We start from the raw sequence: 12,973 nt of genomic DNA on the forward strand, positions 1-12,973 counted from the left end.
GACGCGGGGCTCGAACTCACGGACCGCGAGATCATGACCTGAGCCGAAGTCGGACGCCCAACCGACTGAGCCACCCAGGTGCCCCTGGAGTGCTTTTAAAAGCAGGGTAATACAATAGCCGAAACACCTGTATGCTTGTACGTCCTGGATCCATATCTTTTTTCCTTGTGTTTCTTCTGACCAGACTACACTCAACCCTCTATGTAAATGCTCCAGGCAAGTATAGCTGCACTTGGTTTGGTTGGGCAGGGGTGTAAGTGTCGACTTAGAAAAAATTGCGTTTAAGCTCTGGTTGCCTAGATGCTTTTAGGCCAAATGTCTGTCTGTATAACGCTGGCATGAAGACTAAAGGAGGTGCTGCATGCAATTATCTCAATAGAGTTTCAGGTGCATAGGCAGCTCCAATGGTGGTAATTGCTTTCAATCATATTTTTATTATGAGTGGAAGACTACAGAGCTGTCAGTACATGAAAGTCACAGCAGCCTACATTAACCACCGAACTAGGAGAGTCAGACTCACAATGTATGTCATGTCAGCTTTAAAACAATAACTAATTTGTTTTGATTATATCACAGGAAACAAGGGTTTGCAGGAAGTAAACTCTAATGAACTTGATGTTTCTCTTAGACGTTGATAGGAATGGATTATACAAAGGATAGTTTTTGAGCACTTGAACAGAATGAAGTATTACTAAGAGCCAGTAAAAGCTCACCAAGAACAAGTCCTATCCTCAAACTTACGTTCGGGGTTGAAAACCGGAATGTCTTGATTGGTAAGTAGATTAGGAGAATATAAAAACCATATGAATTTTCTGATGTACATAGTGTCCTGCGATCACGTGCGGGCTCCTGTTGAGGAAAATGTAGAGGATCAGAGTAAGGCAAGACAGATAACTGGTCGAAAACGTGTGTCTTCCAACACTAATTATTAGTAAATCAGTACTATTAAGTAGCAGACCCCTCGTGGAATCCCACAGGGCTTTGCTTGGGCCAGTGTTGTCATTTATAACTCCAATGTAGGAAATAGAATTATTAAATTTTCAGGTAACAAAACTCGGAAAATACTGCTGACAAGATTAATAAAGGAATCAAATTTCAAATTGATTTCTACAAACTGATACACTGGTTTGAATGCAACAAACCAACATGTGCTGCACCCCCTGACATGGGTTCAGATTATTGCCTTAGGGCAGGATGGGCTGTCTGACCTGGAACAGCTCATGTGAAAAGACGTGGGGCCAACAGTGAGGAGAGGCCATGGAGAGAAGTATAGCACCGGAAGTCAGTCAGACATTGGTGTGGCCTCAGCTTTCTCTTGCTTGCTGTGTGATCCTGGGTAAGTTGCTCAACCACTTTGAACTTTAATTTCCTATCTTTAAATAGGAATAATAATCATTTGCCAAGCATTTGAATTTGCAGAGGCATCGTATTTTTGTGAGATTAACTTTTTGTTTTCTTTTTTCCCTTTATTTATTTCCCCTTCTGCTTCTTCCTGCACAAGCTTCTAGTTGCTGTATGTTCACAACTTCTGGAAACAATGGGGCAGGAAGAAGAAGAAGAAGAAGAAGAAGAAGAAGAAGAAGAAGAAGAAGAAGAAGAAGAAGAAGAAGAAGAGGAGGAGGAGGAAGAGGAAGAAGAAAAGGAGGAGGAAGAGGAAGAGGAGTAAGAAGAAGAAGAAGGCAGCATTTAGGATCCCTGGACTGGTTTTTCAGACCCTAAAGCAGAACACCAAGAGAACTGACAGGATTGGAGGGATGAATGAAATGTTGAGACCCAGCAGAGAAAGACAAGCTATCTCCCTTCTCAGGATAGAAAGGGAAGTAAGAGAGATTGTGGGCGTGTTAGAGTGCTGAGCCCTTTGTTTCCTGCCTGCCTCCTCTCTGATCTCTATGAGATCCCAGACAGGGGCCAAGGGTCCAGAATGGGAAGGGCCCATCAGGCCCATCAGGAAGTCAAGAAAAAGCCACAAACCTGGAGGGGCCTCACTGACAAGATTGATAACCTTTGCAGACTGATGACCAAGCACCGAGCAGGTTGATATCTGCTGACATAAATAAATCAAAGACCATATTTTTTTCTACTCTCCCTGCTGAAGAAATCAACTAGCCTGTTGAAATGGAAGGAATCGAACTGGTTAAGGCAGAATGAAAGATTAAAACAGAAATTGGACTGAAGAATTACTTATAAATGAAGATATATGTCTTGAACAACTAGATTTGTAGTCTAAAATTTATACACTCCCTGCCATGTAGTAGATCAACATAATAATAGGTACTCCTATTCCTACTATAATTATGTTATGTGGTTGCTCAAGTGGTCAACATTACCTTTTATTTAGACAAGAGTACTATCCAGTTCAGGAAAGGTAAGGATCTCACTGTTATCAAGGGCAACAAGTAGAATCCACTTTGAGTACATTGTCAAGAGGGCTGATACTGGCTCCTGTTTTGATAGCAAAGGGTGAATCACATGTGTAGTGAGGAGTCAGGCACTGAATGGTTAAAATAGCCATGGTTGCGGAAACTGAATAAGGAAAAGCTGAGTGGAGAGAGATGATAGCTGTCTTCAGATATTTGAAAGGCTTTTTGTGCGAGATAGAATGTCCTTGTTCTGAATGGAAGCTGATGGCATGAATGTTTGATTCAATCAACAGAAAGAGGAAGTTTCTCATAGCGAAGTGTTCATCAATGCTAAGGATTCAAACAGATGTTCAATATTCATTTTGTCTGGAATGTTGTCAGAGGATTCCTGTGTGCAAAGGAATGTGGTCCTGGCACTTTCAGTTTTAGGATGATATATGAGGCAGGCAGAGGCAACTGATATTACCAAATTCCAGGAAATACGCGGGGTGCTCTGTATTGTTAGCTCACTGAATCTGCCTGATGACCCCATGAATTAAACATTGTAAGTATTATTACAAATCAGGTTTATAGTTTACATAGTAAACTACCAGACTTCATAGTGCTGATAAATTACAGGAACAAGTTTTGAACCCAGGTTGTTTCATTAAAAGATCATGTACTTTCCTCTTCACACTCTATTTCCCTAACATGCTCTTTTAAAAAAAAAAGAACAAATCCTTAGTTTGAGTCCAAAATACACAGATTTTACTAATGTACTGATTAATGACAGGCACTGTCTCCAGAAATATTTTACCTATGATTCATGTAAACATATAGAAATAACAAAAGATACATTTATGAACGTTGTAACATATAATAGCACACGTAAATACACATGGCTTTTAGACATTAGGTACATTTGTTTCAGTTACTATGATGGTTAATTTTTTTTAAGTTTATTAATTTATTTTTAGAGAGAGAGAGAGGGAGAGAGCATGAGCCAGGAAAGGGCAGAGAAAGAGGGAGAGAGATATAATCCCACTTGAACTCACAAACCATGAGCTCACGACCTGAAATCAAGAGTTGGCTACTTAACTGACTGAGCCACCCAGGCACCCCTATGATGGTTAATTTTATATGTCCACTTGACTGGGCCATAGAATCCAGATATTTGGTCAAACGTTACTCTGGATGTTTCTGTGAAAATGTCTTTTAGATGAGGTTAACAGATCAGTAGACATTGAGTAAAGCACATTCTTTGCCATAATATAGGTGGGCCTAATCCAATCAGTGGAAGGTGTCAACAGAACAAAGACTAACCTCCTGCAAACAAGAAGGCACTCTGCCAGCACACTGCCTTTGTACTTGGATGGCAACTCTTCCCGTGAGTGTCCAGTATGCTGGCCTACCCTGAAGATTTTGGACTTGTACCTCCATAATCATGTGGGCCAATTCTTTAAACCTCTCTTTATATGTGTATATACATCCTGTTTGTTCTGTTTGTCTAAATCCCCCTAATACAGTTATGTCTATTTCCTTGTCTGCCCTTGTGTTTCCAGCTTTAAAATTCTGAGTGGAACAACCAGATGTATGAGTTTGGGAGCAGCTCACGCCTCATCGAGCCTTCAGATGAGACCACAACCTTAGCCAGTCTTGGGAGACGCAGTGGGCAAAGCTGCCCTCAGATTCCTAAATCTGGGGACTGTGAAATAGTAAATGTCATTGCTCAAAAGAAAATTCTATGAGTAGAACGTAAATGTCCTTGGGACATTCTGGCATTAATAGAGACCGATTTGAATTGTGCAGTCCTCACATCTCTGGGTCTCATTTCCCTTTCTGTCACAAGGGAGCGCTGGACAGAGGAACTTTGGTTTTCCTTAAGTGCTAAATTCAACATCTCTATTAATTATACTGTTTATTCATCAAAATAAACATTGATAAAAGTCATAAGAAGAACACACCCTGGATTTTCAGGCCTCTGCATTTGGTGGCAGCATTCCAGCTTCCTCTCTGCCAGGAGCTGTCTGTGCTCAAGTCCTGCTCTGCTTCTTCTTCTTCTTTTTTTTTTTTTTCCACCCCAACAGTTTTCTATCACCAGCCAATCAATGTTATATAAATTTTTTGGCACCTCTTGGTGTGGCCTGTGCATGTATACGTGTGCATGCTCACAGTTCAAGTCGGGCTGAACTCTGGATGTGTATGTTGCCCTATCACCGGGAAGATTTGCCTCCAGCATTTCACAGATTAACTCCCGCAGTTCACAAGGGGAAGGGAGCTACTCTCCAAGTGTGAGTCCTTTTTTTTTCCTCTTCTCATCTCCAAGGAGGTGTGTCCGGATCTTTTTGCCAGTGGGCTACTTTGTAGGAGCACTGGAATCCAGGCAGTGGACTTTCCCCAGTGAGCAACCGGATTTGCTTTGCAAATCGATTCTGCTGAATGAAATGTCATGGGAACACGTTCCCAGCCCCCCTGTTAATATCTTTTCAATTTTCCTATCTCTAAGTCCCAGAAGAGCAGTTCTGGTAGGTGGGTCTCAGCCAAAACTGTGCACCAGTCTGCCACTCGTTCTAAGTTTTGCTTTCTCGGGATCCCTATGCACCCACTTTCAGCCCCCCGAGTCTGTTCCTGCCTCCTATCACACAGTACCCACTCCCCTTTCAAATATTTCTTTCCAGAAGGGATGTGAACAGTTCAAATTAAGGGCAATGGCAAAGAGTTTAAGTATTATCACTCTGTGGGTTATGGAGAGGCATTTAATGAAGACTAAATTCTAAGCCCAAAGGATGAATCTCTGTTTGTGGCACTGAAGGCGGCAGCAGATCAGGGGCAGAAGGCGGTGGGTGTATTTGTCGTGGGTGCGGTGGTGGCCACTGCGACTGCCGCCTTCTCGGCCTCTTCCTAAGTCCGGTCTTCATCCTCCCTGGAGAAGGGTGTGGTGGGAGAGCATCCCCTTTCCCCGCAGAGACCAGGGGATGCGGCGCCGGTATGGGGCGGCCGAGGTCGTTCGGAAGACAGACGGACTCCCCCTTCACTCCGATTATTAGAAAGAAAAAGAACAGAAGAACGAAGAAAGAAAGACTAGAGGAGAGAGGTGAAAGGAAAGGCAGAGACCAGGGAAGAAAAGGACAGAGAAGAACAAGGAAAGGGGAGAGAAGGAAGCCGGCGGCCCCAGAGCTTGGCGCAGGGACCCGCTGGGCTGGGGACACGGAATCCCAGCAGGCGGGCAGATGCCCACATCGCCGCCGCCGGCATTCCGAGCTTCTCATTTTTTTTTTTTTTTTTTTTTTTTTTTTTTTTTTTTTTTTTTTTTTTTTTTTGCGCAGAGTCTCCCGAATTCAGGGCTCGAGGCTTTCTGCTGACCTCGGGTCTGCCCCGTCCCCTCCCCCGCCTGGGAGCAGAGCCCGGCCCGGCGCCAATCGCCCACCCCGGCCCGGCCCCCGCAACGTGCGCCAGGCTGCCCGTCGGGGGAGCGCCTCTCCCGCCCCGCAGCCGGACTTCTCCCTCTCTGCCCCGGGGCAGGCGATCCTGGGTGGGGCGGCCGCGCTTTGGGGACGGCCCCCGCCGCGGAGCGTCGAGACTGGGGCCGCCCCAGGGCCGCGCGGGGCCCGGCCAGACGCCGCGCGCCGCCTGGGCAGCCGCACCTGAGCCCCCCGCCCCCCACAGCTCGGGCCGAGCGGACTGGCGCGGGGAGCAGCCCGGGCCCGCGGGCGGGGGTGGGGGGGTGGGGGACGAGAGCCCCGGCGCGGTGACCACGTGCCGCCTCCCGCGGGCGGGGGCGAGGACCTGCCGGGTCGGACCCCTCCACCCGCGCGCGGCCCAGATCAGCCCGCGCACCCAGCACCGGCTCAGGGGCAGCCCCGCCTGCCCTCACCTTCTCGCCCTAACTTTTCTTAAACTTGTCTGGAAGGAGGAACCTGCCGCCCTGTCCGCCCCCTAGCCGCCGCGATCCGCACTTGAACTCCGCAGCGCCGGCCTTCCACCTTGCGCCGCCCCGGGCGCGGGCGTGGAGTGGCTGCCGGGAAACCCCGATGAACTCTCCAGAAAGTGCGTGAAGGAGGGTCGGGCAGCCGCGCGCGGCTCGGCGGGGGGCGCGCGGGGTCTCCATCGGGGAGCTCGCAGCAGCAGAGCCAGGGAAGGACTGTGGACCATGACCGTGTGGCCCCTGCGGACCTTAATGCCAACATGTAAGTCTCACCTTTCAGCTGAGAATTCCTTCACACCTTTACCTGTATCTACCTCCTCCCCCCCACCCCCCCACCTCAACTAAATGATTTTGCAAGGACTTCAACTGCATTGACAGAATAAACCGGTTTGTCTTCAGTTTGACCCCCGAGGCACCGAGGAGCGAGCAGGTATTGCCAGGCGGAGCTGTGACTTGCGTGTGCGGCTTCCTTTTTTTTTTTTTTTTTCTTTTTTTTTTTTTTTTTTTTTTTCCAGCGAGAGGTAAACCTCACATTTGGGCGGTGTAAAGCGTAATAAAAAAGGGCAGGGCTTCAAGAATGGGGAAAACGTGTTTTCGAGTCAAATTAAACAAGGAGTAACCGGCATCGCTCCTCCATCCAGGGGCCTTGCCCTGCCAAGAAAGAGCACTCCTGGATCAACACCTGGGGGCTTGGAAGGTACTGGTTATACCGGGAAAATGTTGACTTTACACATTGTCACCCTTGACTGTAGAAGTTATTCTTGGATCTTTGGGTTATTTGAATGGTTTAAAAAAAAAAAAAACGCGCAGAAAAGTTTCTTGGTTGTCTTGTGTAGATTAAAAAGTAATGAAGGACTATGTCATTTTACGGGATGGGATGTGGGAGGCTTCTTGTCTGGAATTAGAAGCGGGGGACATAGGGTTATGAAGGGTCAGAGAAACCTAAAAGGTTTTAATTTTACGGAATTACCATCGAAGTTCTGAGGTTTCTCCAAGCGACCCCGCGAAAGGGCCGCTGAGCGCAGCCTGGGCCTTCCAGAATGGAAAAAAAGGAAGATAGTTCTAAAAAGGCCCTGTTTTTGTGTCTTACTGAGAAGCTGCCTTTTCTTGTAATATGTAATTTTCCCTCTGATGTTTTACTTAATCTTGGGCAGATACGCTGACATTTTACTCCCTTCCACTAACATCCAAGAGTTTCTAGAAGTTGATATTCATCCTCCCTCCTCCAGCTACCGGATCCTGATGTGTTTCCATCATAATTTCCTCTTTCAGCTTAATACCTGGGTAGAGACTTGCGCCTCAGGCCCTGTCTTTCCCTTCCTTGCAACTTCTACCCAGCATTTTTAAAACAGGAAGTGTAGTACCCACAAGCCTAGCCCTCTGCCCCTCTGTTCCTGGTGGTTAGCAGTAGAATTAGAAAAGAACTACTTATTTTTATTAAAAGTGCGTGTGCGGTAAATCCACACCTGTGAATTTTAGGGTTTCATTTATGCCAGTGGATTCAGCGAGGTGCAACCTGAAATAATTTATTTTGAGATGCAGCCAACAGGCTCACAGGAGACTTGTTCTCATATACAGGCGACACATTTTGAATGAATGTGAATTTGTGTTAAACTTCAGTTTTTCCTAAAAATATAGGAAGGCTTTTAACAGCAGGTATTTGTCTAGCTTCCTTCAGCTTTCCTAGGTAATTTAGATCTTAGGGGAAATGAAATAAACGTATGAATACCAATTTTTTAAATATAACATGAAACTGATCCACAGGTATTGTAAAAATTTCTTCACGAAATTAAGTTATTTACTCCATTTGAATTCCACATGTTTAGAAACTCTTATGTCATAGAGAGTCAAATTATGAACATTTAATCACATAAAATATAGTTTAATACCCTGATTTGAGTTTCTTTATGGAGCTATTCTGTCTGAAAGTTTTTCCATGTCTTGCCAGATCAAAATGGTTTCTTTTTTCCATTTTGCTGTTTATAATTCATATGGAATGGTTTGAGATGATCTGATTCTTTTTAGATATTAGTATGTTAGAATATATGGAAATAATACCAACCTTTCCAAAGCAAACGTTCTTACTGTCTTGTTGAAAAATGCTAAAATGGGGAACACAAACGATATTATCTTTTAAATTTTTATTTTAATGGGTTCAAGCACACAAACTAAGGTATTTTCTGCCTACTCTGTGGGGGGAGAATGTTAATATATTCTTACATTCAAGTTATGAAGTTATAGACTTCATAAATATATTTGGAGTTGTACTGACTACATATTTTTCATATCCTAAGAAATTTAGTAGATTTAGCAAGACTTGTGTTAACTGATCTCAGGCTGCATGAAACTCCTGTTCCATTTATGGCTTATATAAATTACATGACACTGTGCTTTTCCAATGTGAATGGTGAATGAGGCTATTGTCTCTTGGCTTATGGGAAATATTAGAAGCTTGTAGTTTTACTGCCTAACTGGACACGTCACTCTGATTTCTGGAAATAATGATTTGAAAGAGAATCAGTTTATACATTAAAAATAAACTGACAACTACTTCCTTAAACTTGACCATTTTTCTAACTGCCCATCTCTTCCAGAGTTTATATTTCTGATGGGATGATTAAAAGTTTCTAGAGACTATTTAGACTTTAGACTAAATAGAATAAGGCTTTGTTCAATGTGTGTGGCATGCTTGGGCAAAAACCTGTATCTTTCCATTTCACTTCTGGTGGGATAGCGTTATTGCATTATCTATATTGGATGGCATTAAGATGCACACTTAGTGACTGGGGTGACAGCATGTAAAGGACATTTCAGTGGTAACTAAAACACCAATAAAACTTGAGCCTGGTTACCTGAGTATCATCTCACTTTCCTTTACAAGCATCACTCAGGCTGCAATTATTTGGAATGCCTAGGGCATTCAAGATTACTGTATTTAAAATATTTATAGTGAATATGACAAAAGCTTAGCATATTTAGTATAGCATTTGTAAAAAGAAACCACAAATTAGGAAGAAAAATATTCCTATTGTGATTGACAACTACAAAAACAATTTGAACACGCCAGTCCAAATAAAGGAAACCCAAATGAGATGCTACTTCTACCAAACTGGCAATGACTAAGGCACTCATACTGATGGGAGTGTCATGAGATAAACATGGATACACTTCAGTGTAAATGTGTGTGGGTGTGTTTACATATTTGGAAATGATTTTAAACTGGGATGCCTGGGTGGCTCAGTGGGTTAAGCTTACGACTCTTGATTTCCACTCAGGTCATGGTCTCACGGTTCTTGAGTTCGAGCCCAGCATCAGGCTCTCTGCTGACAGCGTGGAACCTGCTTGGGATTCTCTCTGTCTCGCTCTCGCTCTGCCCCTCCCCCACTCAGGCATGTGCATTTGCTCCCTCTTTCCCTCTCTCTCTCGAAGTAAATAAATCAACATTTTAAAAAAATAAAGCATTTTAAACCTTCATAAAAGTTGCAAGAATAATACAAAGAGCGCATGTATATTCTTTAATGTGGAATCACTTAGTATAAATGTTTATCCCATTTGTTTTATTGTCCATCCTCTCCTCTTCCCTCCACCCTCCCCTCTCCGTACATGCACCACAATATTTTGCCTGAATCATCTGAAAGTAAGTTATATATGCCAGGGCTTCAGGGTTTACTTTTTAAATTGAACATTTTATTGAGATATTTGTCGATTTACAGGCAGCTGGATGAAATGGTAGAGATCCTATGTACCTTTTACCCAGTTTCTCCCAGTGGTAATGTTTTGCAAGACTGTAATATAGTATCACAACCAGGAGATTGATACGCTATCCTTTTTTCAGATAGTCCTAGTTTTACATGGAGTCTATGTGTGTTTCTCAGGGTTGCCTTTTAATTTCACCCGGGGTACAAGCCATGGTGCAGTGGATGCTTCTGCTCACATAAGAGTCAAGATTTGTGCAGATTTGAAGAATAAACCTTTCTACCTTTTTGAAATGGGGATGAGCCAAACTTAATAAAAGAACTTGAGTGATAGAATAGCACTTTTTCTTTTTGTTCATTGCTTGAGATCAGGAACATGATCTTTAACCAAAAGGAGAAATACAATTCTGCTTAGACTTGAATGAACCAAATTCTATTCTTTTCATTCTAGAAGAATTAAGGTACTTTCTTTGCCACTCCTCGCGGTCCTTTGTGAAAAGATTTGACATAGAAATACAGTTGGGATCTGAGGAATAATCTGTAATTCTGACTATTGCTAGTAATGATAGAATTAGTGCCGTGTCAATTTCTCCACTGATTTTAAATTTTCTTCATCAATTTCTCCTTAAATTGGACTTTTAAGGAGTGAAAAGGTGGAAGATGTTCAGTTTTCTAGACTACAGATTATTTCAGTGATGCGTTTGGATTGAGTCACGTTCATAAGGGGTCATTCTGACATTAACAACAATTCAATAACAGGGTTAGGTTCTAAAGTTCCTGAAATAGGACTCAAACATATTGTATGTTGTGGCCTGTGCCGATTGAAAAGTGGAGCAAGGTTGCAATGGACGTGTCTTGGTTCTCAGGGACAGGTGAATTGGAAGCCAGGTGGCATCGGGATGTGTTAGCTCTCGCACCACTGATTATGTGATCTTGGGCAAGTTGTTTAGTATTGTACTTTCTTTTTTCTTGCCTGTGAAATGATAGGTTTTATTGCTTGGATTTAAATTTCATGCTTAGATGGTTTTCAGGTGACAGAAGTCTATGTAGGACTCTCCTTTACTTAAAAATGTTCTTGGTCTCTTCAACAGAACTTTGAGGCTACGACTCAAGTAATACAAGATTGTATTATATTTTTTTGTAGCTCCTATTTAGAACCTTAGTAACCCTGATCTGGATTTTCCGTTCTTGTGAGAAAGTTATTTAAATCTCAGGGATGTGTCTTTGCTAAGTGATCCCCTGAGAAGACACATAGTGCTTTCCTTCCTCTGTTCTATTCTTAATTTGTTTGTTTCTGTTCTTCAGTAAACAGTCAAGTGGATGAAAGTTGACCAGTCATGAGGTTTAACTTTGGTTACGAGTGCTTGCCTTGTGCTGGGTTCCTTTTCAATATGAAGTGATGGAGTCTTGGGAACCAGAATGCATGAAGCCCTTGGTCATTATTTGCAGCTGTTGTCTGAAAGGATACAGCTTCAGGATTGACTACGGAATCCCTAAATAAGAACCTGTTATAGCAAAAGAAAGTTGCGTTACGAAATAATACTCAATGTTGCCAAGCTAACAAAGATGATTCCTTAAGGATTTTTTTTTAAGTTTATATATTTATTTTGAGAGAGAGAGCATGAGAGAGGCAGGGGAAGAAAGAGAGGGAGAGAGAACTCCAAGCAGGCTTCGTACTCTGAGTTTGGAGCCCAACGTGGAGCTTGAACTCACGAACTGTGAGTTCATGACCAGAGCCGGAATCAAGAGTTGTATGCTTAACCGAATGAGCCACCCAGGAGACCCTCCTTGAGGATTTTTTAGAGAGCACATAAATTTGAGAGGAGACCATTCTCCAAGTATTGACGAAGGAAAATTGTCATGTGCCGTAGCGATTAAGAGGCTGGGAGTTCTCTCGAGCTGATATTCTCAAATATAAATGGTAGGGCCGGTAGCCAGGTTTGATTGCTCTGCCCCTTTATGTTTCTGGGCCTCAGTTTCCTCCTCTGTGGGATGTGAAGGTTAGACTTCATCTTTGATATTCCCAGCTCTAAACTTCTTTGAATATATAATTGTGTTTGTTTGTTTGTTTGTTTTAGAAGCATGCTAATTCATCCATGACCTGAATGGGAAACACCTCATTCATCCAAAATGAATGGACCCATTCTTCCAAACGAGTGAGGCTTTCATGTGATAGAAGTTTATCATCTCCCCTTTTTAAAACACTTACTAAGTGCCATGCAGTAGTGACTCTGTCTTTTCGATGGATGACATCCTATACACAGAAGAGAAAATAGTCTCAGCATTTTAAGGACTTGCCTCTAAAGTCACACAATAAATTGAGGCACCAGGTTGTAACTCTGTGCTATTCCAAAGCTTACATCCGTTCTTATTATATTATTATGATGTACTGTGGCATATTGCTTCCCATAAGCAGTAACATTGCTTCAAATTTCAAGTATTTTGGATGGATGTATTTTAAAACATACCCTCCATACAGAAAACTACTCCTCAGATCTTAAGCTTTACCTGGTTTAGAATTTCCATTAGGAACCAAGTGATGCTAGAAATTCTAATTGGGCGAATATAAAAACATGGCATGAGTATCAGGTACCGCTCAGAATTTCTGGATTAATGGCAGGCATGAGTAATCCATTTCATTTCTGTTCCCAGGTGATCCAGAAGTAGTCACAAAGTCAATTGATTGGTGTTAGTTTAAAACATCCTATGGTCCATTCTTGTTTAAGGCTTTTCTTTTGATTTTACTGTGGACAGAGTAACCATACTTACATTAGAATGCCCAGGGTAGTAGTAACAATAATAGCTAATATTTGTTGAGCACTTGCTAGGCAAGTGTCAGGCACTGTTCTCAAAAGACATGCTCTGATTTCATCATCCAGCAGCTCTGTGGATTGGAGTTTCTGTTTTACAGGTGGAAAGTTGGAAGTGCAGGAAGGTCAAGTACATTTCCAAAGGGGTGCATAGTTTACAAGTAGCAAACCCTGGTCCAGCTCACTCTGGAGCCTGTTCGCCTT

General features: G+C 43.0%; 1 protein-coding gene across 4 annotated transcripts in view; it reads left to right on the top strand.

Moving 5' to 3' along the window:
• The first annotated feature begins 5,733 nt into the window (after window positions 1-5,733).
• Window positions 5,734-12,973, top strand: part of ADGRG6 (adhesion G protein-coupled receptor G6) — a 143,835-nt gene continuing 136,595 nt past the window's right edge. The window contains exon 1 of one of the 4 annotated variants that reach the window (XM_086708017.1): window positions 5,734-6,526. In XM_086708017.1, coding sequence (XP_086564143.1) covers window positions 6,525-6,526 — 2 coding nt within the window. In that variant the 5' untranslated portion in view covers window positions 5,734-6,524. Of the gene's footprint in view, window positions 6,527-6,823; window positions 6,962-12,973 lie in introns of those variants that run through there. The other 3 variants (XM_086708021.1, XM_086708019.1, XM_086708018.1) reach the window with 3 other exon arrangements.

This window comes from Puma concolor, chromosome B2 (genome assembly GCF_028749965.1).
Source record: "Puma concolor isolate L17-30 chromosome B2, mPumCon1.1.hap2, whole genome shotgun sequence".
Lineage (NCBI taxonomy): Eukaryota > Metazoa > Chordata > Mammalia > Carnivora > Felidae > Puma > Puma concolor.